Source organism: Amblyraja radiata, chromosome 21, assembly GCF_010909765.2.
Source record: "Amblyraja radiata isolate CabotCenter1 chromosome 21, sAmbRad1.1.pri, whole genome shotgun sequence".
Classification (NCBI taxonomy): domain Eukaryota; kingdom Metazoa; phylum Chordata; class Chondrichthyes; order Rajiformes; family Rajidae; genus Amblyraja; species Amblyraja radiata.
In genome coordinates, this window is record NC_045976.1 from 34,887,084 (window position 1) to 34,913,941 (window position 26,858).

At 42.3% G+C, this 26,858-nt stretch overlaps 2 protein-coding genes across 4 annotated transcripts in view; both read left to right on the forward strand.

Annotated features, from left to right (window-relative positions):
• Positions 1-15: 15 nt before the first annotated feature.
• On the forward strand, positions 16-20,579 carry tmem209 (transmembrane protein 209). 2 transcript variants are annotated; one of them, XM_033040050.1, is made up of 15 exons: positions 16-137; positions 1,107-1,239; positions 3,038-3,096; positions 3,766-3,897; positions 4,245-4,486; positions 6,856-7,060; positions 7,673-7,848; positions 9,128-9,196; positions 10,181-10,277; positions 12,105-12,230; positions 12,895-12,992; positions 14,913-15,027; positions 16,279-16,376; positions 17,003-17,076; positions 19,515-20,579. In XM_033040050.1, the coding sequence occupies exons 2-15, from the start codon at positions 1,109-1,111 to the stop codon at positions 19,573-19,575; spliced, it is 1,683 nt and encodes a 560-aa protein (XP_032895941.1). In that variant the 5' UTR covers positions 16-137; positions 1,107-1,108; the 3' UTR covers positions 19,576-20,579. The 2 variants fall into 2 exon arrangements, with proteins under 2 accessions (XP_032895941.1, XP_032895939.1); XM_033040048.1 differs by having other exon boundaries at positions 102-149.
• A 3,023-nt stretch (positions 20,580-23,602) lies between these two features.
• LOC116985329 (low affinity vacuolar monovalent cation/H(+) antiporter-like) overlaps positions 23,603-26,858 on the forward strand; it is a 41,442-nt gene continuing 38,186 nt past the window's right edge. For both annotated transcript variants that reach the window (XM_033040053.1, XM_033040054.1), the window contains exon 1: positions 23,603-23,780. In XM_033040053.1, coding sequence (XP_032895944.1) covers positions 23,717-23,780 — 64 coding nt within the window. In that variant the 5' untranslated portion in view covers positions 23,603-23,716. The remainder of the gene's footprint in view (positions 23,781-26,858) is intronic.

The window sequence follows — 26,858 nt, forward strand, 5'->3', positions numbered from 1 at the left end:
CCGGGCCCCGCCCACGTCACGGCTCAACTTTCCCGCCTCTGTTCAAACACGCCCGGCCGACGTCTGCGGAAGTGCTCTTTACTTCCGGTGACGGCGGCGGTGGCGGCGGTCTGGGTGTGAGTGGAGGGGTCACGTCGGTGGGCGGACAGGTGAGGAACCAAAGATCAAATAGCAGATATAGGATCTTTGAGTGGAACAGAGGGGAGGGGAGAGAAGGGAAGGGAGAGAAGGGAAGGGGGTGAAGGGAAGGGGGTGACGGGGGAGGGGGGGAGACGGGAAAGGAGGAGGGGGGAAGAAGTGGGGAGGGTAGGGGGACGAGAAAGGAGGGGGGGGGGAGGGGGAGGGGTGGGGGGGAGAGAAGGAGAGAGTGGGGGGAGGAGGGGAGGGGAGGGAGGGAGGGGAAGGAAGGGGGGGGGGGGGGAGAGAGAGAGAGGGGAGGGGGAGAGGAGAGTGGGGGAGAAGAGAGGGAGGGGGGAGAGAGAGGGAGGAGAGTGGGGGGGAGAGAGGGATAGTGGGGGGAGGGAGGAGAGTGGGGGGCAGAGTGGGGGAGAGTGGGGGGGGGAGAGGGAAGAGCAGAGGGCAGAGGAGAGGGCGGAAGGAGAGAGAGAGATCGAAGGAAGAGGAGAGGGCGGAAGGATGGAAGAGTAGAGGGAGGAGAGGGGAAGGAGGGAGTGATTAAGGTCAAGGAAGAGGGGAAGATGCCTACACCTGTGAATATCTTTTGGGCAGAGATACATAAAGAGATAAATTCTTGGTGAGCGAGGGGATGGACGGTTAGTGAAAGGCAGAATTAAGGTTGGATCAGCCGGCTGGGCTAAGCGACTTCCCACTAATTCACATGTGGTGCAACTGAAAGGCCCTGAGATTGGCAGTGATTGCAGTTCCTGGGCTTTGCAGAGTTTGGTTGCTTGAGGTGTATTGTATCCAAAACACTCTTGACGTGAACTAGATAGTTGAAAAATGTCATAACTGGTTCTGCTCAAATTGGTGGTAGTTTCAAACCCCATGCTCGTGTACTTTCCTGTTGCTATTAGACACTGGAGCATACCCAACCTCTGATATATCCTTTGCTGAGGTTCAGATGATAATTATTTTGATATCCGCAGAGATGAATCAGATGTCTGGCACCGTTCTTATTGACCGCACCATCCAGATGAGGAAAGAGGTGCAAACCCGGAAAGTGATATTGGTGTGGGGTTTGCTCAATGTAGGCCTTGCAGGAATGGTCTACATGGAAATGTAAGTTGTTCCTCTGCTTCTTTTTGGTTTCAATTCTTGCAAAAAGCATTGTACTTAACATCAAAACATTTTTCACTTCATTAGTTCCTTTCACAACCTATGGATATCTCAAAACAAGGCAGAAATGTTGTTACAAAGTGCTGAAGTAACTCAGCACATCTCTGGAGAATAAGGATGGGTGACGTTTGGGGTCTGTATCCTTCAGTGAAGAAGGGTCCCAACCCGCATTGCACCATCTTTTTTCTCCAGAGCGGTGAACTGACCTGTTGAGTTACTCCAGTGCTTTGTGTCTATCTTGGGTATAAACCAGCATCTGCAGTTCTTTTCTACACAAGGAATTTTGATATGTATTCATTGTACTATGGGACAATTACTGTGATAATTACTTTTTAAACAAGTGCTTAAATTTGCAAAGGGGGGGGGGGTCCACAGTGGAGAAAATAAAAGGAATGTCTAGGCTAAAGTGATAATGAAGAGAAGACGGCAACTAAGAGAGGATAGATTCATTCTCCCAGTGGCCACGTTGGGTTCCTCTAGGTGTTCCGTATCCTACCTCAACCCTAAAACATCTGGGGTTGAAGGTAATTAGCAGCTAAGATTGCTCCTAATGTGTAGAGCGTGGATGAGAAGGTGGAATAACAAAACTAGTGTGAACTGGTGATCGATGGTCAGTATGGAGTTAGTGGGCTGAAGGGCCTGTTTCCACGCTGTATCTCTAAACTAAGACTTGATGGTAGCTAGTCCATGGAAATAACATGGAGAGAGTTGAAAATTGACCATGTTGCCCCCACCTAGTCTCAGTGAATGGCAGAGCTTTGCAGATCTGGTGTTTTTATCTTCATTTGGTATCAACTTGTCTTATTTTAACCATATAACAATTACAGCACGGAAACAGGCCATCTCGGCCCTACAAGTCCGTGCCGAACAACTTTTTTCCCTTAGTCCCACCTGCCTGCACTCATACCATAACCCTCCATTCCCTTCTCATCCATATGCCTATCCAATTTATTTTTAAATGATACCAACGAACCTGCCTCCACCACTTCCACTGGAAGCTCATTCCACACCGCTACCACTCTCTGAGTAAAGAAGTTCCCCCTCATGTTACCCCTAAACTTCTGTCCCTTAATTCTGAAGTCATGTCCTCTTGTTTGAATCTTCCCTATTCTCAAAGGGAAAAGCTGATCCACATCAACTCTGTCTATCCCTCTTAATTTTGCTTAATGCAGCGTCCTAGATTCCAAAACGTTTCACTATTTGGTAGCACAAGCTGGCAAACAATCCATCTCAAAGCAAGGAACTCACAGGATACTAACACTTTTTGTAATAAATGACCAAATATGCAGATCTGCAGATAGTCTGTGGAATTCTCTGCCTCAAAGGGCAGTGGAGGCAGGTTATCTAGATGCTTTCAAGAGCGAGCTAGATAGGGCTCTTAAAAATAGCGGAGTCAGGGGATTATGGGGAGAAGGCAGGAACGGGGTACTGATTTGGGATGATCAGCCATGATCACATTGAATGGCGGTGCTGGCTCGAAGGGCCAAATGGCCTACTCCTGCACATATGGTCTATTGTATGTCAGCTAAAATCAGGGACTTTCGGTCATTTCAAGACCAGTGTTCTGCTTTCTATATTTTCTGGAATTACTTGTGTAAAATAACTGGCCAGAAAATGCTCACTGATGCTGTGAGTGAGGACATTAGTTTTTAAACTTCTGTCTGAAATCAAACAAGGTATTCAGTTTTCAGCCGTAGTGGTAAATCTGGGGGGGGAAAAAAATCTTTTTTTTATTTTTCAGGACTGGTAAATTGCTGTACAAATTCTACAATATCAACTACTGGCTGCTGTGGTATATCGGTGAGTACATCCATTTTTTTTCTATTTTTGTAATTAATTGCAAGTGGGCTGATCCTTTCTGATGCAATGGATATGTTGCAGGTTTTGCCTGTATGTCCAAGCCATTTTACCTCTTGGAAAAATGCACAAGATCTTCATGTCTCAGGTGGCGGCTGATCTGCTTGATTCCTTCCCTTCAGCCTCATTCTCGTTATGAGGCCAGTTTATGTCCCCTTGTCACATTGTTTACTTTGGGAAAGGAGGAACAGACATTCCATTATTCTTGTCCCAGTTCCAGCGCAGTATTGTCCCTTTCCCCTTTTGTATTCATTGTTAAAATAGTTTACTTCCCATGATTTTATTTAGGACTCTGGTTTCAGCATTTCTTTTAGGTTGTTCTTAATTCCCCTCTTAAATGTACAGCCTCTGATTGCATGATGGTCTGGTGTAAAGAATTGCACTTAATTCTTGGGTTCATACCACAGATCCCTGTGGCTGAAAGCAGCTATCTCTTTGCAGGCCACATGCTAGATAGTGGGTGCATTATACTCTCTGTAGTTCAGCTCGGAAGGTTTAACTATCCTCGAATATAAGTAATCAAACTGCACGTTTGTTGCCTGAATTTGTAGCGATCTCTTCTGTTGCTTGTGTTGTAACTTTTCAATTAATCTCAATTTATTTTTGTTCCAGAGTTTGGTCTGGTCACCCTGTTTTGCCTCAATGCTTTATCTGATTTCTGGCGCTACTTCCGGAGTGCTGTTGTCCCAGCCAACCTAGTGATGACCCCGCAACAACAATCACTGCTGGGAATATTGAATCCAGGTAAGTTGGAGCTCAACTGTGGCACATATGGGGATGAAGAATTTGTGTGGAATTAAAGAACTTGCTTTTGTGGATGGACGTGACGTGGGAGTGAAGTGTGGTTGTCGATCTGGAGGGGAGGTTTGGTGAAAGGGAGGGCCACGTCATGAGGACATTTGAAAACTGAGAATGTCAAAAAAAAATTGGATAGGGGGCAATGGTTCCCGATGTGTGAGCGTGGTTGGCGAATATACGGGAGTCGATGCAAGTTAGAACACTGGCAAATTCACAGGGTGGAAGTTGAGAGGTTGATCTGGCAGAGAAGGATCCAATTATTAATTTGCTCGTTGCCCATCTTCTTTCCTCAGTGATACAAACGACACCACAGAAAAAGCCAGCTACCACATCCACCCCCAACAGTTCCCCCCCTGGTGTCACCCAGGGGCAGAGTGTCCTGTCCTATAGTCCTCAACGGCCACTTGGCTCCAGCCCCAAGTTCAGCCCTGGCTGTATGACGGGGTTCAGCCCAACCATGCAGACGCCTTCCATGTCGGGAAGTGGGTCCTACCCATCCCCTGTGATGTACTCGCCTGGCAGCAGCTTCAACACGGTAGGTGATGAAGAAGAACGTCCAGCTATCAGGCTATAGTAAACCTTTACTGGTATATAATACCACTAATTATTGCTTTCTCTTTCCCATTTGTCTGCAAATATGATTTATATTTACTGTACTTCATGATTATACTGTAATGGTTATTTTTTTAATATATCCATGTATATTGCGTTTAAATGTCTATTATACTGCTGCAAGCAAGAATTTGATTGTTCCATTATCGGTACCTCTGCTATTGATTCTTCACTTACATTGCAAGTGATTAGCACACAACTAACTTCTGCGACAGCAGTTAACCAGAACATTTGTCTGTGGTACCGATTGACTGATAAATCCAAATGTGGGAACCCTTTTTCCCCCATCCAAATCTTTGATGAAGTGTTTTGGGAGCTTTTGCATCTTCCAAAGAATGGTGTTTGGGGTTGGTTTAACATCTCATCCAAAGGTGCAATAATGCCCATACAGACTTTTTTGTCCAGTCTCTGGAACAGGGACTCTTCCTTGCTTCTCCTGCGGTCAGGCAGTCAAACTGCTGCGTCAAGGCGATCGAAGCTCCCAACATTGAAGCTCCCTCCGGGCGACGGAAGATCCCGCGGCCAAAATGAAAGGTCCTGTGAACGGACCGATTCAAGCTTTGCGCTTCAGGGCAGACAAAGGTGCTGCGGCTGGAGCCCCCAAAAAGTCGGTCACCAACCAGGGACCTGCGAGCTCCTGATGTTACAGACCACAGGGCCCCGCAGCTGAAGCCTCCAAAAGTAGTCGCAGCCGCAATCACAGCGCCACAACACACGGGAAATAAAGTTGCATCTTCGTTGAAGAAAGATTTTTTTTAAGTTCCCCCACCCACCACATAATACACAATAAAAATAGACGATTACATAATCTAACATTAACGATAAGACTGAGAAGGGAAAAAGACAGACAGACTGGGGCAGATCTTCCTACCACAGAGCTTTTTAAAATTCCTGGCTGTTGATCAGGAAATTATAATGGGAGTATTGTGCCAGGTGCATTCTTTCCATTCCCTGGTTTGGCAGACTGCTTTCAGTACCAGGTGAAAATGACAAGCTCTTTACCCCTGGCCTTCATGACCATCTGTTCCCTTCGGTTATTTTCTCATCATTGACAACGTGCTGCCATCCATGTTCTGTTATTTGCACTTCCATCTGCTGCAGTGTTTAAACTTTCCCAGCTTCTTGAAAGATTGCCAGTCGTAGACTTTGTCTCACCAATTCAGTGACTGTTTATCCATAGAGAGCTGCAGGAACGACTGATCTCATCCAGTGTGATTTCTAGGCTGTTCTGTAAGGAAGGACTATCGCCTGTCAGAAGGGTACATGTCCAAGGTTCCTGGGGTGGTCATGAACCAGTGGTGCTTGTTTAAATATACAGACAATTGGATTGGGGAAATTGGAAGGTAATATTGCCAACTAAGTTGTCTGCTTGTCTCATTCTACAGTGGTTGGGGGTGGGACTGCGACGTTGGTTTATAAAGTTGTAGTGATTAATTTGAAACCTGCAGTTTAAAAAAAAACCTGCTAGACATGTTGATTTAATTTTAAAAACTTAACTGCAGTTTAAGCTTTAAAAAAAAAAAAAATGATAAGTATCAATTTTTTTTGTTGCTCTGGTTCTTTGACTTACTTGTCGCCGACTAATTAATAAATGGAAGTTGTCTTGTGGAGTACAAGTCAGTACTTGACTGAACATTATGAACAAATATTGAGAAACAATTTTCATAATTTCTTTGTAACCCAAAATCATTAAGCTCACTTAGTTATTTTTGAGATTTAATCATTTGCAATGTAGATGATAATGCAGGCCATCTTGTAAAATCAAGGTAAAATAAGTCAAATTATTATTTTTTAGATTAGCTGCCTATTATCTCTGTCCCACTATAACACCTTTGATAGGACTAATTGCGTGCTCCAGTCTTCAGTAAGATAATTAAATTTGTGAGCTAAATTTGAATGTATTTAGGCTATGCTCTTAGTCAGAGGGAATAGTCAGCTGGAGAGAGGAGGTGGAGGTAGAGATTCTCAGCCTGTGTCATGGAACGGATAGGGTAAAGTTCCAATGTCTGGATTTCATTAAAAGGTAGGGGTGGGATGAAGGCAGAAAGAAGGTGACTGATTTTCTGGAACAAATTAAAAATGAATAAAGTTTGATGAAAACCATCAAAGATGTTAATAAAATATTGTCTAAGAAGCTAATATCACAACTGGCAACTAAGACTCGAAAAACCCTGTCGATTGAAATTGCCAAAATGTTCATGGTGGTTTTTCGATTGTGTAGTGATGCAGATGTCAGATGCAAAGAAATCTTGTTTGTTGAACTCACAGTCACATCTTTCTTGCATCATTCAGGGCTCCGGTTTCAGTCCTCTTCAGAATCCCTATTTATGTGGTAATAACGTCGGGAGTTCGGAGAGCTCCAGCCTGAGAACTCGTTACCGATCTGCCCCGGCCACGTACAGCACGCCTCTCACGCGAGATGAGTATGTTACGGACATGAAATCTCTGGAGAGTTTCCTCCGCTCCGAAGAGGAGAAGCACGGCCGCAGCCAGATGGGTTAGTTGAGGCTTGTATTGTTTGAAATTCTAATCTCGATCGCACAGTGCAGGAGGGTCTCTGATTCAGGGCCTGGTCCACATTGGGTCTATTGTTCTCTAACGGGAAGGGACTGCCTTTTTGATGTATCTGGTTGTTGGATGATAGGCAAGTGAATTATTTCTCCCAAAAATCCTGTCGACCTTTGTGCAAAATTTGTGTGTGTGTTAAGTGCATAAAAACATATTGAGAACACTGCAAACCTGTGGAGAAAGAACAGGGAGTAGAACTAATTGGATACCTCCTTCAGAGTCGGCGCTGACACAAAGGACCAAGTAAGGGTCAATGATGAATGACCATTAGGCAATGTATTGCCTCAGTTAGCTAGCAGAGCCACACCTTTGGAGAAGAGGGGGAAACGGGGCAGAAATTAGTCCAATGGGTAAGGAAGCCCTGCCAATTTCAAGATGTGATATTTTGAAAATGGGGGCAGTGTCTAGACAGAGTCTAATGCTGCATTTCAATTCGGAACATGGCCTGGCTTAATTGATAGAAGGTCAGGAGGTCCAGTGATGGCAATTGCCTGACAGTTTTACTAGTTGTAATCCTACTTTATTTGATGTGATCACACAGGAAGTTCTGACTGTTCATCCAGCGGCAACAGTCCAAGCTTTTGGAACTACAGCCGCGGCAGTGGAGAATATGCACAGACACTGCGCAAGTTCCAGTACCAGCTCGCCAGCCGGTCTCAGGCCCCCTCCGCTCACAAGGATGATACGGATCTGGGCTCCAAGCTACTTGCGGAAGAGGTGTGTACAATATATCCATATACCTAGTGCTTCACTCCAGGGGAAGGTGTTGGGCAAGGTATTTTTTCAGTAACCCATCAGTGCTTGTGGTTAGTGTTTTTTGATTCTTAAGTCCATTTTAACTACACCCAAGGTAGATAGGATGTGACTTGGTTCTTTTACATATGAGATAGGTCATTTGACCCCTCAAGCCTGCTGCACCATTTTATAAGGTTGTGGTGGATGTAATTGTAACATTGAGTTGGCGTTGATGTGCCTTTGCACCAGATTTGCAATAAGCTCATTGAGGTGGCTCTGAGATGTGCCTTATTGTGGGCATTCACATGTGCTTCCAATTCTACTTTGCATGTGATGTAGAAAGCAACAGTTGCAGCATGCAGAAGGTCGTTTGATGGACGAGTTAGCAAAGATGCTCAGAAATAAAATAAAACTTTTAGTTTCTTCCTCAGAAGTTAGTTTCTAACTGTCCTAATTAGCAGGCACCCTATGAGGTAGAACCAGCATTCAATCAGATGCCTCTTTTTTTCCCCTCTTACCCCAGTCACTTCATTGCCCCAGTACATCAGTTCAAGTGTTTCTAATGTGAATACTCAATTCTTCCAATAACTTTGTGAATGTTAAACAGTTGTTACAGGATATCAATATAAGAATAGGAGGAGAAGGTCATCCGACTACTGAGCTTGTTCAATAGTTTATTTAGATCATGATTGACCTATGCATCAACTCCATTTGTCCGAACCTTTGTGTCTCTTGATTAATAAATATTGGTCTCTGGAGGGTTGGTTGCTAGTAATGAAATGGGAGGGCACCAAATGGATTAATGTGAGGTTTTCTGGCTTCCTACCAAATTGAATAAGGCGAAAAATAAGCAAATTGGCCAGATGCAGGGTCTACAAACTGGAGCCTTGTATTGTATTAAATGGCAGTACAAGTGTAACCATAAATTAGGTTTGTGTACTAGCTTACGTAGGAGAGAACAACAAGCACACGTACCCCTGATTGCTACTTTCTAACCTCGCTGGTGTGTGTGACTGCATGCCTCTTACGATGGAGTATGGATGTTTTTGATCCAATTGCCAAGCTTCCTGGTACCCAAAGGACAGATGATGATAAAAAAGTTCTTCACAAAGACAATATACCTGACATACATCTGTACAATGTATTTTAGAATTGCAAGCTAGCAAGAATCCTTCAGAAAGGGGAGAGCATGCGGTTGAGTTTGAATGTACAATAACTTGGTAAATCACTACCCAGGAATTCTGACTATTGTAACTTGCAGGTGTGGGTCAGGTTGAATGTGAGTCGGCAACAGCTGGATCTTGATTCTTGGACGGCCAACTTGAGGAATGTAAGTAATGATTACGCATGCCCAGACTCTGGCTTGGTAACATTGGGATATGCTTGCCTTGTTTGACTGACTGTTATCACTGTTGAACGTCCCATAAACTAATTGATCTGAATTGAATCTCTCTTCCCCTGCAACTTGACTGTGTCCTCTTTGTTATTAGACTACTGTTTGTGGAGCTGGAGATGTGATGGCATGGGAAGGTGAATCTCTAAAGCTGTTCCATGCTGTATAGTTGGTGTTCACAAGATTTGTCCACAAAGTAATAATCTACGATTTAAATAGATGGAAATCCCCAATTTGCAACAACCTCTCCAGTTCCTCTTAATCTCATCCTGAAGTGATCTGCTCTTCAGTTAGGTTGGGAATCCAACTTTACCTCAAATTAGCCAAACCTTTGTTAATGGGTCAGTACATTAATTATGGATAATTTCAGGGACTAATATTTTTTTTATAAACTCACAGTGAAGGCAAATGGAAGTTTTAGTTCCGTGATCGGCGCAAACAGCAGAAGTGGTGGGAATTGTGACAGTATCTGCTGTATTTGAGTTGTAACTGCAGTAAAGACGTTGAGAGGGGTGTGGGTGGTTGAGGATTCTACTTCCACCGTATCCATTTGGAGCTGGAAGGAAAATTGGGAAAGCCTGATTGGGGAAGTTTTAAAATGTGACTAATTTGATACCTTCCTGCAGTAGTTAAAGGAATGTTAGTTTGGGTAGCTTAGAGAGCAGAGGGAGGGGGGTGGGGGGGGCGGCGTTTGCACCATTTTGTTGCTATTGCCAGCTTGCCTAACTAGATCGCAGATTCCTGCTTTGTAATCCATCGTACATCCTAAATTCCCATATTTGTAATTTTAAGCCATTTGGTGATTTTCTGGAAAGGCGTTTTGAATTTGATCTGCTCCAAGTTCTTGGAAATATTTCTAAGTTTGCTTTTAATTTAATCAAACTCTAAGATCCTGTCCTCTTATATTTGGCCTGTACGTAGTGGATCAACGAAACCATTTTGAATCGTTTGGTCAAAGAGATTGATTGTGTGAATACACAGCTAAGGAGGCTGGGATGTCCTGAGCTGCAAGTGGGTGGTGAGTATGTTCTGTAAGGGCCTGGGTCTTAGAATTGTGGGCACCTTTAAGCATTCATGAGGCTGAGTTACAATAATCGGGTAAAATTCCAGTTTGGGTAGTTGGAATAAGTGCTAATATTATTCCCAGTTCCCTGTGTGCTTGGACTAGGATTGGCTGGGGAACCTCTGACTTTTTTATGTTCAAACAAATCCTTCTTCCACTGTCCATAAGGTCATGTGATGGGAGTAGAATTAGGCCTTTCGGCCCATCACATCTGCTTCACCATTCAATCATGGCTGATCTATCTCTCCCTCCTAACCCCATTCTCCTGCCTCCCCTCCCATAACCTCTGACACCTGTACAAATCAAGCATCTATCTCTGCCTTAAATCCACTGACTTGACCTCTACAGCCTTCTGTGGCAAAGAATTCCACAGATTCACCACCCTCTGCCTAAATAAATTTTTCCTCATCTCCTTCTTAAAATAACATCCTTTAATTCTGAGGCTATGACCACTAGTGACTCTCCCACTAGTGGAAACATCCTCTCCACATCCACTTTATCCAAGCCTTTCATTATTCTGTATGTTTCACTGTGGTCCCCCCCCCCCCCCCATTCTTCTAAACTCCAGTGAGTACAGACCCAGTGCCGACGAATGCCCATCATAGGTTAACCTACTTCAGTGGAGTCGGGGGATATGGGGAGAAGGCAGGAACAGGATACTGATTGTGGATGATCAGCCATGATCACATTGAATAGCGGTGCTGGCTCGAACGGCCTACTCCTGCACCTATTGTCTATTGTCTACTTATTCCTGGGATCATTCTTGTAAACCTCCTCTGGACCCTCTCCGGAGCCAGCACATCCTTCCTCAGATACGGTGCCCAAAATTGCTCTCAATATTCCAAATGCGGCCTTACCAGGGCCTGATAGAGCCTCAGCGTTATATCCCTATTTTTGTATGCAAGCCCTCTTGAAATAAATGCTTGCATTGACTTGGCTTTCTTTACTACTGATTCGACTAGCAGATTAACTTTGTGGGAATCCTGTACCAGCACTCCCAAGTCCCTTTGCATCTCCGATATCAGGATTCTCTCCCCATTTAGAAAATAGTCTATGCCTTTATTCCTACTACCAAAATGCATGACTGCACACTTGGCTACACTATATTCCATCTGCCACTTCTCTGCCCACTCTCCCAACTTGTCAACTCCTTCTGCAGAGTCCCTGCTTTCTTTACACTACCTGCCCTTCCACCTTTTTTCGTATCATTCGCAAACTTGGCCACAAAGCCTTCAATTCGCTCATCTAAATCATTAATATATAACGTGAAGAATAGCAGCCCCAGCACCGATACCTGCGGACCTCTACTGGTCACTGGCAGCCAGACAGAAAAAGCCCCCTTTATTGTCCCGTTGTCTTCTGCCAACCTGCTAATTTATGAATAAAGAAGCTATGCCCTGCACTCTTGTGTTCAGCACAAGAGACGTTGAATAGACCTGGGTTCAATCCCGACCCCCTCCTCTCTGTCTGAAATTTGTACCTTCTCCGTGACCTGGCGTTTTCACTGGATACTCCAGTTTCCTCCCATATATGAAAGATGTACAAGTTGGTAGGTTAATTGGCCACTGCTGATTGACCTCGGTGTAGTGTGGGTGACAGAATTGTTTGAAATGTAGGAAGGACAGGTTATCAGTAAAAATGAGCAGAAGAATGGGAATGCCCCATGAGTTATTGTAGATTTGATAGGATGTATGAGCCCATAAGGAAATATGGACAATTTGATGGAGGGGAGATTGGAATGAATCCAAATGGCTCCATTGATTTGCACTTTTCCCATTTCAGAGACCAGTATCACTAGCTTAAGGCAAGCAGCCCTGGTAAGAGCTCCCCAAATTCCAACATTGAACATAGTTATCCAATACTTGGACATGACTTCAAATCAAGAATACCTGGTGGAGAGAATCAAAGGTGAGTGTTTCAGCTTAGTCTGTTTTACTGTAGTGTGTGTCAAAAGTATGAAAGCTTCACCATTGAACATTGAATTGAATTGACTTGGCTTAGGTTTTAGGGGAGAGTAAAACATTTTCCACCCTTATTTTCTGTAATGTTCTCAACTGTGTCATGGATTCTCTTGCTCTATGCTGTCTTGGGGTGGGAAATTTCACAATCTTGCAATAGAACAGGAATTGTTGCACAATAAAGGAGTTTTACAGAGCATCTGACATTCCTAGCTTCGTTGGGAGCATGCAACAGAACATAGACATGAGTAACTCAGCGGGCCAGGCAGCATCTCTGGAGAGAAGCAATGGGTGACATTTCGGGTCGAGACCCTTAACCTGAAGATGGGTCTCGACCCGAAACGTCACCCATTCCTTCTATCCAGAGATGCTGCCTGTCCTGCTGAGTTACTCCAACATTTTGTGTCTATCTTCGGTTTAAACCAGCATCTGCAGTTCCTTCCTACACATGCAACTGAACATGTTCCATTTCTCATCGACATCCCTATCCTGAGCTCGGGTATCTGAGCTAAAAGTAATTATGTTTAGGCAGAATATTACTTCATTGATGGTTAAGGTCCTAACCATCTGAAATGTTCTTAAGGCTTTTCAATAAATTGGTTGGTTTGTTGTAGAGCTTGCTCACGGGGGCTGTATGAGCTCTTTCCGATGGAATGGAGGAGGCGACTATAAGTCTAGGAAATGGGACACAGATCTTCCCACGGATTCTGCGGTGAGTATTTAAAAGGGTAGCAATAGTAGAGTTGCACGTTGAGCCTGTTCAAGCACTCTTGGTTGTTCTGGCCTTAAATTTATTTTCCTACCTAATCTGCTTAACACTTGATTCGCCTATGGCCAAATATCATTACATCTCAGCGCTGAATCTATTTACAAACATGTCAATGCAGTGCTTTTTTTGGCATGTTTAATATCTTCATAAATCCCCCCCCCCCCCCCCCCCCCCAAGCTAGATGTATGAATGGGAAAATATATAATTGACTTTATTAAAGTATGTCATCGTGTTTATCGAACCATTGAATAAGAGAGTATCACTGTGATATTATAATGTGTACAGAAATTCTTATACTTGTACAACATCATCCATGTATCAGTTCTCATAGGCTGGGAAAATAAAGTTCAATATGGTAGAAGAGATTAGAAGGGGTGATCAAAAGGTTTTTGAAAACATGGATATTGAAGTTTTGCACCAAGAAGCGGGGGAATAGAGTCATCTGAATTATTTTCATGTTCAGATGAGGAAATGGGCCTGGGTAAAAACAAGCAGTGTGTGATAGTGTTTGACTGCAGGAATTTTGAAATACTTGGTGGGCCAAATTTTGTGCATTGTTTTACTGCAGCTGTATAACCTTTTTTTTAACGAAGCACAAGCAACAGAGAACAAATGTCCCACTAAATCTACATCTAGAATATTGTGCATCTCGTCTCCTTGTGTAAAGAAGGAAATACTTGCAATATAGGGTGTCCAGTGAAAGTTCACCAAGTAACTGGGACAGTGGTTTTGTGAAATGGAAGGAACATTTAAATAATCTCGATTATCTCTCTTTTAAATTCGGAGTAAAAGGTAATCTCATTGGAATGCATAGAACCTGCTTGCAGGAGATGATCTTCCCTCCACCAAGGGTCGTAATACAACAGGCTGCCCATTCAGGAAAGATAGTCATAAAAACATACTCATCAGCACCCCATTACCATATTGACCAATTACTCATCCATTGCATTAAAGCAATCCCATTCATGCAGTCATGCAGCATAGAAACAGGCCCTTTGGCCCAACTTGTTCATGCCGTGTTTCCAAGATGCCCCATCTACACAAGTCCCATGCTGCCCGCGTTTGGTTCCTGTCCCTCTAAACCTTTTTTATCCATGTACCTGTCCAAAGGTCTGAAGAAGGGTTTCGACCCGAAACGTTGCCTATTTCCTTTGCTCCATAGATTCTGAAAAGCGGACATGGTGCTGGTGGTGGGAGTACTTGATGATAAATGTCATCTCGGTGCCTCATATGTTTTTGGTGGTGCCTGTTTATGGATTAGGACGTCCACTCTCTGCAGCTCCTGCTTTCCTTTTCTTTGGAATTGCCATACTAAGCTATGATGTAACCAGTCAGGATACTTTCTAAAATACACCTGTAAAGGTTTGTTAACGCATTCGGGTGACACGATTAAAGCCTTTAAACTTTGGAAAAAGTAGAGGCGTTGTTGTGCGGCCTTCGTGATTACATTTATTGCTGGATGTAGGATGGATCATCTGACTTGAAGCTGCTAACTCTCTCCACTGCCAACCTACCAATCAAACCTGGTGCATTATTTTATCAGAAGGATGGTTGTCTCTTAAAGCAGAAGAAATTGAAGGGTGATTTGAGGTTTTTAGAATTATGAAGCTTCTAATGAGACTAAATAACGAGGAACGGTTTCCATTGCTTATAAGCAACCAGGTAATATAAATTAAAAAAAATAATGGGCAATAGGAGCAGAGACAGTGATGAGGAATGAACTTTCTGATCTAAGTTGTGGGAAGCGTTTCAATATTAACGTACAGTTTGAATTACATGTGCAGATTAATTTGCAGAGTCATGAAGTATGAACAAGGTTAATGAAGTGATGCTCTCATAAATACATTGCTTTCTTTGTTTCAGATTATAATGCGCATGTTCTGCACTTACCTTGACTCCAGGCTACCTCCACACCCTAAATATCCCGATGGGAAAACTTTCACTTCCCAACATTTCATTCAAACTCCAGATAAACCAGGCAAGTATTCATTTGTAGCTGGCACCAGCACAGCTAGTGCTCCTGTTCAATACTTGCAAAGCACTCAGTCATGCATAGAAAAATGTAGAATTGGGTCATTTGGCAGCAACGAGTTCACTTTTGGATGTAATTGTTGTAAAGCAATTTCATTTAGCACAATACCCTGTGTAGTTCAGTCAGTTGAATGGTTTGGATATGTTTATGAGGGAAATATTAGCGATTTCTGACATTTTGGTTGAGAATGAAAGTATCTTTCTCACTATGTTCTCAATGACATAAATCTCTTCCCCCCCCCCCCCCCCACACTGCCACCCCTTAATGCATAGAAGGGGTAAATAAATATTGTTCAGAGAATTGTTTAACACCCATCCAATCTGATGCGGCTTTACGAAAGGTTGGTTTGACCGCATTTGAAGTATTGCTTGCAGTTCTGATTGTCCCACTGCAGGAAGGCTGTGGAGGCTTTGAAAAGGGTGCAGAATAATGTCTGCATTAGGGGGGTATTAGCTACAGGGAGAGGTTGGACGGACTTGAATTGTTTTGGAAGTTGTGGGGAGACCTGATAGAAGTATATAAAATTGAGAGGCATAGATAGGGCAGACAGTCAGAACCTTTTTCACAGGATGGAAAATCAAATACTAGAGGCCACAGCTTTAAGGTTAGAGAGGCAAAAATTAAAGGAGTTGCGTTGGGCACATTTTATTTTACCCAGAGTGTGGTGAGTGTCGGGAACATGCTGCTTGGAGTGGTGATTGTAGCAGATATGATAGGGCCACTGAAGAGAATTTTGGATAGGCATATAGATGTGCAGAGAATGGAGGGTTATGGATTGTGCAGGTAGATGAGAGGTGGACTTGGCAACATGTTTGGCACAACAGCAGTAACCACATGAACGTGATCAGGTTGCATAGGTCTCCATTTTATAACATAATGTGGCTATGGGTAGAATGTCAATCCCAGCAGTTTAAATTTAAAAAAAAAAAGAAATATTCCTTTGAGGATGTAGCATCTCCTTACTGATGGCAGTGAGGAGTCGATCTGGATTATCTGTTTGTGTCCTGGCGTGGTTTTAAACCAGCAGACCCTTTAACTGCAGAATCTGCAATCTCTTGTGTCTCGACTCCTTAACTCCAGTGAATGAGACCACCTGATGTTATTAACTGTACAGTTGATTAACTTGTGTTCTTAAATGTTTGCTACTTATTCTCTTTCATCTAAATCTATTTTTCTGATCTCCAATTCTTTTTGCAGATACCACAAATGAGCATTTATTCTGTATATACCAAAGCAACATCAATCCTCCACACTGCCAGCTTATCTACCAGGGGAAGGTGTACAGTTTGCCAAAGGTACCCAAAAGTGTCATTTGTTTTTTTTACTTGATTTCTTTCTCGTGAACTCTGGTAGGTACTGTGAAAGAAACAACGGGCTGCGTTGATATATTCTTTCCCCTACTTGCGTCTTTGAAGATGTCGTATTTCTCCCAACAAAATGTGGTGGTTATGAAAATTACCACAAACATCATTCTGGGAATGCAGGTAAAGGAGTGAGGAGGGATCTTGGGTTAGCAGACCGCTGAATATTGCACTGAAGTGTCAGCCTGGATTATGTGAGTTTGTACTGTGCGATTTGATACTGTGAATTGCAACTCACTATCGTATAATCTGCATTTATAAAATTGTCAGAGCATTTACACTAGATAATTAGAAATTAGACCCTAATTTCTAATTCAAAGTTAAAATTAGAAAGAAACAATATTTTTATATAAAGGCTCTGAACAACTCGAGGCTCTTCTAAAATATTGGCACAGAAAGATGTGATAATGGCCATATAGTCCACATTTGGGGTTTGTTGGGAGTGAATTCTTCATTAAGGACCATTTTGCAATTATTCAGGAGAAGAGCATATCATTTAACCTGAATAAAATTAACTGAAGTAGATTTCAAGTTCTAACTTGGAGTTTTTCACTTTTCAGGACAGAAGCAACATGTTTCACACCATCCTGATGTTTCTGTATATGATTAAAACAAAGGAGTCAGGAATGCTGGGGTATGTTATTTTCAGATTTACCCAACTATTGTGTGACTTCTGATCATGTTGTTAATCACTTTTTGTAGTATCATCCTTTAATTTTGCATATATAGCACAAATCAGAACTTTCAGCCTATCATGTCCATGCCAACCTATCTCATTTACCAGCACTTGGTCTGCTTCCTTGTATGCTTTGGCAATCCATGTTTTTCTAGATGCGTAGATGTTGCGAGACTCCCTGCCTCCAGACCCCAACAGCTTTCTGATTAAAAATGTTTTTTCTCAGATCCACTCGAAGTGTGACAAGATAGACACAAAATGCTGGAGTAACTCAGTGGGTCAGGCAGCATCTGTAGAGAAAAGGATAGGTGACCTTCCTGACCCAAAACGTCACTTATCCTTTTCCCCCAGAGATGCTGCCTGACCCACTGAGTTTCTCCAGCATTTCGTGTCTATCTTGGGTATAAATCAGCATCTGCAGTTCATTGTTTCTAGATTTCTAAGCATCTTGCCCCTTTGCTCAGATAATTTTCTCTTGTTTTAGATACCTCTGCAGTGGGGATACAGATATACCTATCTGTATCCCTCATAATCTTGATGCTTTCCCATCTGGTAACCTCTTGTCCTCTTGCACTCCAAAGAAAACAAACCAATTATATCCTGTCTCTTATAACTGAAACACTCCATCTCAGGCAACATCATGATGAATCTTCTCTGCATCCTCCCCAGTCTAATCACATCCTTCTAGTGACAGCTGTAGTCGTTATTCCAGCTGTAACCTGAGCAGTGTTTTATTAAATTGTAATGTAACCTCCCTACTCTTGTTGAGCAGGACATAGAATGTGAAAGCATGTGTCCCAGTTGCTGCCTTTACCTTATTTATCTGTGTTGCCAGTTTGGATATCTTTGTTCTTCAATGCACCCTAGGTCCTACCATTCTTTGTGTATGTCTTAGCCCAATTAATTCTTCCAAAGTGCATCACCTTCATATAAGGATTACATTCTATCTGCCTGTGGTGCATCATTGGTTGTTTTCTTTCAGTCACAAAACAGCCCTCCGCCTATTACCAAACCAATTCTGCATTTGATTTGCCCATGTTCTCAGTGTCTTGCTTTTTGGACCATTCTCCCTCATATGATCTTGATCTCTATTTATTGTCTTGCTTATCATATTTCAAAAGATGTCAGGCTGGAATCTTTCAAACATATGGCTCCTGTCCCCAAAATGCTTCACATTTTGATTGTTTAATTATGTTCCAATGAATTCCTTCAGAGTGAGTGTTATTCAGCATCTCAGATTTTTGTGAATTCTGAGAGGGCAAACTTCTGTTACCCAAACAGGCGTTGCCTGTTGTTAAACCAGTGGGATTATAGTAGATTTTAATGGTTAATCTATCCCCCAAGGTGGAAGTAAAGAGGTCAAGGAAGGGAAGAGTCAGACTATGTGACAGGAGGAATGGGGTGGAATCAATCAAAGGTGATGGATGAACCTTCTGAGCTCTGTGTGGACTGTATGCACTATCCCTTGTAATCTCCGTCCCTTTTCCATTCTGGCCTCTGTCTTTGGGTCTTGCATTTTTCCAACAAAGCCTGTTGTTTTCACACACTATATATTTCACATCTTTCTATCCTTTACTATTTAACTTCTTTTTCTTATTCTAATCTTTTTTCAAAAAAAAAAAGAAGAAAAAAAGCCTGTTGTAGTTGTCTCACCCACATACTAGGCATGCGGCAGCCCTTTGGACTTAACATTGAGGTTATCAATTTCAAATTGCCAGTCTTTCCAGTTGGGCTCATCATTTCTGATGAAAGGGTGACCTCTCCCTCAACACATTGTGGCTTAACCTGCTGAGTATTTCATGATTCCAGCAATTGCAAGGTTTTTTTTCTCTCTGCCCATTATTCCAGTAATTTTGTTCAATTTTTCCTTTAACTGTGTCCATTTGCATATCTCCCAGCCAGAACAGATGTAAATAACAAATCTTCACTGTCTCTCTCTCTCTCTCTCTCTCTTTCTTTCTCTCTCTCTCTATTGGTATCACTACCTTTTGTCATTCTGTTTTGGTTTCCACCTCTTGTTCTCTCCAACTTCAATCCTCTTCCCCCCCCCCCCCCCCATCCCCCCTTCCCTGCAACTTCTAACTTTTTCCTAGTTCTCATTAAAGAACATGAATCCAAAATATTAACATTTTCTCTCTCTGTATTCTGTATGACCAACTGACTATATCCAACATTTTCTGATTTTACTGCCAGGGGAACACGGTTTGTATCTAACCCAGTGGACAGAAAATTTATCCCAGAAATGAGACTCTCCCTAGTGACTAATAGAAAGTTAAAAACAAGTTTTTCCCATATCCTCTCCCTGCAAATTCAATTATTACTAATGTTTTTGTGGAAGACAATATTAAGGTAATAATTTATTTACAGCTGCACTTAATCTAATTTTATTTTTACAGGAGGGTAAATCTGGGCTTGTCTGGAGTGAACGTTTTATGGATTTTTGGCGATTCAGGATAAATTGCCAGGAAACATCATTCTCCAGTATTAGTATTGAGGTAAAGCAGTAATTAAGTCTACTCGACATCTGAAAACTACATGGTTCACGTCACATTTTCCTTGATCTGACACTGATGCTTGACAGAGATGTGCAGGACTTTGCAAAAGAAACTGAAGCCAGCCTTTTCCTTGTGACTTCATCACGCTGCTATCTGGCTGTGGGCCACTTGCTAAGATTGTCTTGTCATTTTGCCTCAGTGCCTTCTGTCCCATTGTTTAAATGACAGCACTTATTAGCAATGAATGGCAGCAATTATGTACATTTCAAGATCTTTGAAGCATTGTGTGTGAACCTACAAAATGTTACCAAATTTTGGTGAGAGATTGATGTAACGGGGTTGTGAAATTCTTTGTGGATCAGGGACACTTATTTCTGTGCTCATCGTTCTCTGAACAAAGTTGCTGTGGCGATCCTGCTCTGCCTCGAATAATCATGTTTCCAGTGTTGTGCTGTCTTTTTCAAGTATACGCAAGCTAAGCTGGATTTAAATTCCTAATGTCATGCTCTGAGCAATCAGATTCTGAAATACTGACAAAACAGTGACTGTGCTTATATTTATGATGCCCTGTCACAGTATTGATGGTGCGAATAGATGTTGATGGAAGCAAAAGGCCGATGAGTTAAATGTGGAGGGAAGAAGGTGCGAAAAGAAAAATAATGTAGAGACAACATTTCATTCTGATGTGGTATTTCTTCCAATGTCCGCATCCAAGTATGTATGGGCCTCCCATGTCCTCTTAATTCAGGCTTAATATTTTTATGAATTGTGAATAAAACATTGTTGATAGTACTGGAGCTTCAGAGTAAGGTTTGGAAACCTCTGTGGATAGCTATTCCTTGCCGCAGTGGTTTCTATTCCTTACCACAGTGATGAATTGACTTTTTATATTACTCATGTAAGGAAGTATCATTATATTTTGATTGTGAATGTATTAAAGATTTGTTTACCTTTTGTCAATTTTAATTTGTAATGCTAACTTTATTCAGTTCATAGGATGTATTGAGAGCTGTTCTGTTTAATATTGGCACTTGGGCCTTTCTCTCTCCCTGCTGGATACAGTGCCCCGACTTTCAGTAAAATTCCAGCATTTTAAGTGGCCATTCTTCATGTTTGGTGGGCTCTTTAATGGCTGACCATGCAGCAGTCCTGATCCATCCTACTCTAGTGGGGCTCACTAAGGGTTGAAAGCAAGAAACTGACTATACTCTATTTTTCTCACCAGGCCGTTGAGCCAGTTGTCATGCTCAGGGAGTCGCATGAGGTTCAACAGTAAGGTCCCCAGACTTGTTACTCAACCACCCCTTTCTCTCTCCTACCCTCCCCCCCCCCCCCCCGCCCTTCCTTCCTTATCTCCTGCTGTCCTATTTTCAATCTGATGTTAACGGCGCAACTGGTTACAAATGAAAGCTCGTACCTGGAACAACAATATTTTACTGCTCAACATACAACTGGGAACCAGTGTGGATGGAGCTAGGTGCTGCCCGCCACATGTTCTATCTTCAGTGAAAGTACCAGAGCAAAGCGACTGCCCATGGGACATATGCTAGGTGAGATTAATGTCCATCAAAGCTGCAGAATGGATCGCAAATTTCTTTGTGTTCTTCCACGTTTGGCGTTAGTGTGTGTGGGATAGCTTTGTTGGGGTACTTTACATCTTAGACCCGAGTTGGCTTATGAAAACATCTGATTTCATACAGGTAAGTATTGTCTTGTTAGGCTGAACTTTTAAACGGTGAGCAAACTGTTATTCAGTTTGACCTGACCTGTTTTGGTTTGGCAATATATTCGAACTATTGTAACCACTGTCAATACAGATGCTGTCAAAACACAATGAATTTATAATATACACATAGTATTTCCTTTTTGTGCTCCTTTCCTGTTAGACACTCAAAATCAAATTTGTCATATGCACGTGTATGGTAAGGTACAGGTACAATAAAATCTTGCTTGCAGCAGCTTTGCGGGCCTGTCGACTTGCATAAACCTAAAAAAAACATGCATTGCACAACATTCTAAAAGACTGCAAAATAAAAGATATCAGTACACAACTATAATTAAGATAAAATAAGTGCAAGAGGTGGGCTGCAATGTTCCTTTGTCATGGTAGGGTTTGAGTAGTGCAGTTTGGTTCAAGAACCTAACTATAGGAACGAAGTTTGTGGACCTGGTGGTGTGAAACTTCAAGCTTCCGTACTTCCTTCCCGAGGGTAGCAGTGAGAAGAGGTCATGGCCCAGATGGTGGGGAACCTTGATGTCAGATGCCGCCTTCTAGAGTTTGGAAGAAATTTGGAGAAATGGTAAAACTCCTAAGAAAGTAGAGTTGCTGGTGTGCTTTAATTGTGATTGCATCTATGTTCTCGGCCCAGCACAGGTCATCTGAGATGTTAATGAGGAAGTCAAGGATTCAGTTGCAATGGGAGGAACAGAGATCTAGGTCTTGAGTTTCATGGGGATGATAGTGTTGAAGGCCAAGCTTTAGTCAATAAACAGCAACCTCATCAATAATCACCAATTATTTGAAATCGCTTAATCGATAAAAGTCTTAAAAATTTGGAAGCCGTGGATAGGTGGTCGGGATTTTTAAGACTTATATCAATTAAACACCAACAGAACAGCGATTTCAAACAGGCCAGTGGACACTAAGACAATGGACAAACAGTGGAGGGGTAAATTATTTCAAGAGTGTTTTATTGTTATGTCCCAGATAGAACAACTCCGTCTCATCCTCTCTATTTCCACAGCGTGACAGCGGAGGCGCTTGCCTGACTGTAGCAGCTGGAACAGTCCGTTGCTGGGATGGTAGGGGTCCCTCATTATGTTGCAACAAGCACACTTGAAATAAAGCATTTATTCTCCCATTTCTCTTAGAAAACACGCTTATTTTTATATCAATGACAGTTTGTCAGTTTTTTCCTCACACACACACACACACACTTGAAAGAAAGTACAGTTTCCCTCAACTTGATGTACCTTTGGCACATAATTCATACTTCAAAGAAAACACCATTAATCTACCAATTCAATAAAAGCACATACACGCATATAATGTATTTAGGCATACCAGAGAAAACACCATATTTCCTTAAACAGCACACTAAAATCAAAGAAAGCACTTTTTTAAATTACGTTGGTATCTTATTTTAATACCGTTGTTACATTTTTTAATTAAAACATAACAACCCTATGCCAAAAGGGAGCATACTCATGCTTAACTCTGCACAGATCAAAATATTTAATATTAAATTTTAATATTGCAACAATTCGACGGCTGCTGGGACCGAAGACGGTCCCGCTGTACTGACAGCCATAGTCATCAACACACCCGCGCATGCCTCCAGTACACCGCTTGTCCTCCAGAAGGCGTTTCGCGGCAACAGTGAAATCACTCTATAATAAAATCACGCGTTGCATGAAGATTTAACAATTCTTAAGGCTCAGTGGACGAGCAATCTGGAGGATCGGGTTCAAATTGCACCATGACACTCGTGGAATTTAAATTAGAACACAGTTTAGCAACGATAATTAAAATACACGTGATTAACGCATACTTTTCGGAGGAAGGGGGGAGAATCTGACATCCTAACCCTCTGGGCTGTACGTGTTTTCAGTCCCAGAGCAACGTAGTCTGCATTCACTTACTGAAAACGTAAATTTATAAAAACTCTAACCCTCGCCTCCCCAACGATATTACAACTCCAGTCAGTCGCAGCTATATCACGCCTTTTATTTCACACTGCCAGCTTTCCCACTTTAATTTTATTACAAATAGACAAGTTTTGGCAGAAAAACTTTTCAACTGTTTTTCAAATAAATTCTAGGTGTAAAATGGGCTTTTCCCATCCCGTAATTATAACCAACACCGCACAAGGATCAGGTCTAGGAAGTTGTAGTTTTTAACTAGATTCTGAAGGCAGGGTGGGATGAGTCGGGGACTACAACTCCCAGAGAGCATGGCGGGGTGCAGCCGGCGACGCTCATGTGCGATCAGGGTACTTGCGCATTGGTTACAAAAGGCGGAGTGGCGGTGGTGAGTTTGTGCGGCAGGTCGTCCCCGGGGCAACACTTGTAGACCGGCCGGCAGCCGACACCAGCCCCTCGCCATGTCGGAGATAGAGCAGGAGCCCGAGCTGGCCGTGCGGAGACGGAGCACCCAAGATGTCTTGAGTAAGGAGCTGGTTGAACTCTGCATGCAGCAGACTGCGCCGGGTTCGTGTAGCCGGCATCTGGCCGGTCCCTGTCCCTGTCCCCACCTGCCCGGTCCCTGTCCCTGTCCCACCTGCCCGGGCCCTGTCCCTGTCCCACCTGCCCGGTCCCGGTCCCAGTCCCACCTGGCCGGCACCCAGAGTCGGGCTGTCGTCTTGGTTTTTGTTCTAAATCCTTCAACTCTAAGTCTTCTCCCCACCAAATATTGCAAATTAATAAGCGACACAGACCTTTAGTCTGCAGATTGGTTTCAGAAGAAGCACTTGGATAGTTGAGGATGGACAAAATGGGCATTGCTCGAGTCAATAGCCAGGATCACCCTTCAGAAGAGCAAGTGCAGGCACAGTGTTGAAGTAAGGTTTTAAGTGCATGAGGTTTGTAAATCTAGGATGCAATAACTGACAGGGTGGCATCGACTGTAAACCAGAACATTTCTACAAGAAACGCGTATAGGCCTATTGTTGGAAAAGACCGGAAAATTAGAGCGAACTCGATCACGATGGGCTGAATGATATTGTGTTCTCTATTATTCCGTGCATTTGTTTAATGGTAGATGCTGACCTTATTTTTGCTGGATGCCTTGCAATAGTTCAAAGTACTATTACAAAATCTAAATTTAGAGTCAGTGCTAAACTGCGACACGTGATTCCTGTTTGGCTGACCTGAATTTCCTGTTTATGCTTTGTTGATAGTAAAAGTTGGAGAGAGTGGCCAAAACTTGGTTCAGTCCGGTATTTGTAGAAACCCAGTTTGTGTTTTGCAATAGTGGTCATTTCTTCTCTGGAGGTAGTTTGTCAGTTGCACTAATACTATTACTCTGGCACATTGTTATCTGAGTCATACACTTCAAATTGTGAAATGTAGCTTAATGAGTCGGTATGGCTGAATTTGACCCCTTTGACTATCAAGGACACAGCTAGGGTCTTTGATCTGCATTCCAAACTACTTCTGGAGGAGTTTGTAACTTGGTATGCATTTTCATCCTCATTAAGGTTGCCTGAATCTACTCCTGCCTCAACTCACTTGAATCTGAAACCCTTTTCAACATTTTTCTCAACTCTAGATTGCATGCCCTAGGTTGCTCTAATTTAATAATAATAATAAACTTTACTTTGGACTCAAGGTCCAGACAAGGGACAACATTACATAAAAATACAGTGCATATAAAAACATCATAAAATACATATAAAATCTTAGTATATCTCTTATAAAGACATCATAAATTATATATTAAAAAAAAAACACGATGCATGATTTAAAATCCAAAAGAAAAAAGAAAAATCAGTGTCCTACAACGAGAAAGTGATACCAGAGTCTCCACAACTGGGATTTGTAGCGTCTAGTGCTAAACCTTATGTTTCACAAGGCCACGATAATTACATTTTTAGTCATTTATCCTGCAAATGAATTTATACATATGATTTCTTAGGATAGCTTCTAAAGTACTGACTCCTGCAGCCACAAAGATGTTACCAGCACTACACCATCTAGGTTTCGGACTGTTTAGGACTGAGATGAAAAAAACTTTGACTTTGCCTTCCATCACAGTGGGTTCACTGTGATGGATGTTTGTGTGAATTAAATTGTGTGTATGTCTGTAGGAAATTGTCTTTGTTTGTATGGCTGTGGAAACGGAATTTCGTTTGAGCCTCACTGAGGCTCAAATGACAATAAATGGTATTGTATTGTTTCCTTAGCAGTGTTCTCATGGCGTCATTATAGGACACCTTTAGTCTCTGCAAACTTGTTGATCCACCTGTTGAAACTGTCTTTCCGTTGATCAACTTTATCAACTTAATTTGATCAACACTCTTAGACGTTGAAGTAATTCATGTATTGGCTTGTATGAAGAGCTTTTCAACATTTAGAAAACATAGAGACATAGAAAATAGGTGCATGATTAGGCCATTCAGCACTTCGAGCCAGCATCGCCGTTCAATATGATCATGGCTGATCATCCAAAATCAATACCCCGTTCCTGCTTTTTCCCCATATCCCTTGATTCCGTTAGCCCTAAGAGCTAAATCTAATTCTCTCTTGAAAACATCCAGTGAATTGGCCACCACTGCCTTCTGTGACAGAGAATTCCACAGATTCACAACTGTCTGGGTGAAAACGTTTTTTTCATCTCAGTCCTAAATGGCCGACCCCTTATTCTTAAACGGTGACGCCTGGTTCCGGACTCCCCCAACATTGGGAACATTTTTTCTGCTACCTGTCCAATCCCTTATGAATTTTATATGTTTCTATAAGATCCCCTCTCACCCTTCTAAATTCCAGTGAATACAAGCCCAGTCGACCCACTCTTTCATCATACCTCAGTCCCGCCATCCCAGGAATTAACCTGGTGAACCTACGCTGCACTCCCTCAATAGCACACAATACTCCAGGTGTGGTCTCACCAGGGCCCTGTACAACTGCAGTAGAACTTCTTTGCTCCTCTACTCAAATCCTTTTGCCTGTGGTCTTGTGCACCCACATTCTGTTTTCAAGTCTCTTTGTGGCTTTTCCCCTCCATTTCTCTTAAGTATAATTAGATGTCTGCATATTTCTGTTCTAATCTTTTGGCTTATTAAAGTTAATCACTGCAGTATTGATGGCCATGTCATCAGGTGCCAATGTCCCAAGCTCTCTTGACTTTTAATTTTACTACCTCTTTTGGATATTGCATAGAAGCTAAATTCAGCTAAGTTTGGTTCATCCATATGGTTTATTAGTTCTTTATTTGCCTCATTTTTTTAACAGTGCTGTAAATGAACGTTTGGGGATTGTCTGGTGTGTTAATTATTCTACATAAATACAAGATAAGAAAGGAAGAAGTTTGAGCTTTACTCTAATCTCAAGTATAAAGGAATGCTATCACTGGATCTGTATTGGAGGGAGTTTTTAGTTGTAGTAATGCTGCAATGCATTAAATGGACCAGTGTTGTATTTTCCGTCTGCTTTGAGATATTTATTTTGATTTAATCTGATAACTATTTAAAAACTGTCTGAATTGAATCCTTGAATGCCAAAGCACAGAAAGAGGACCTTCAGCCC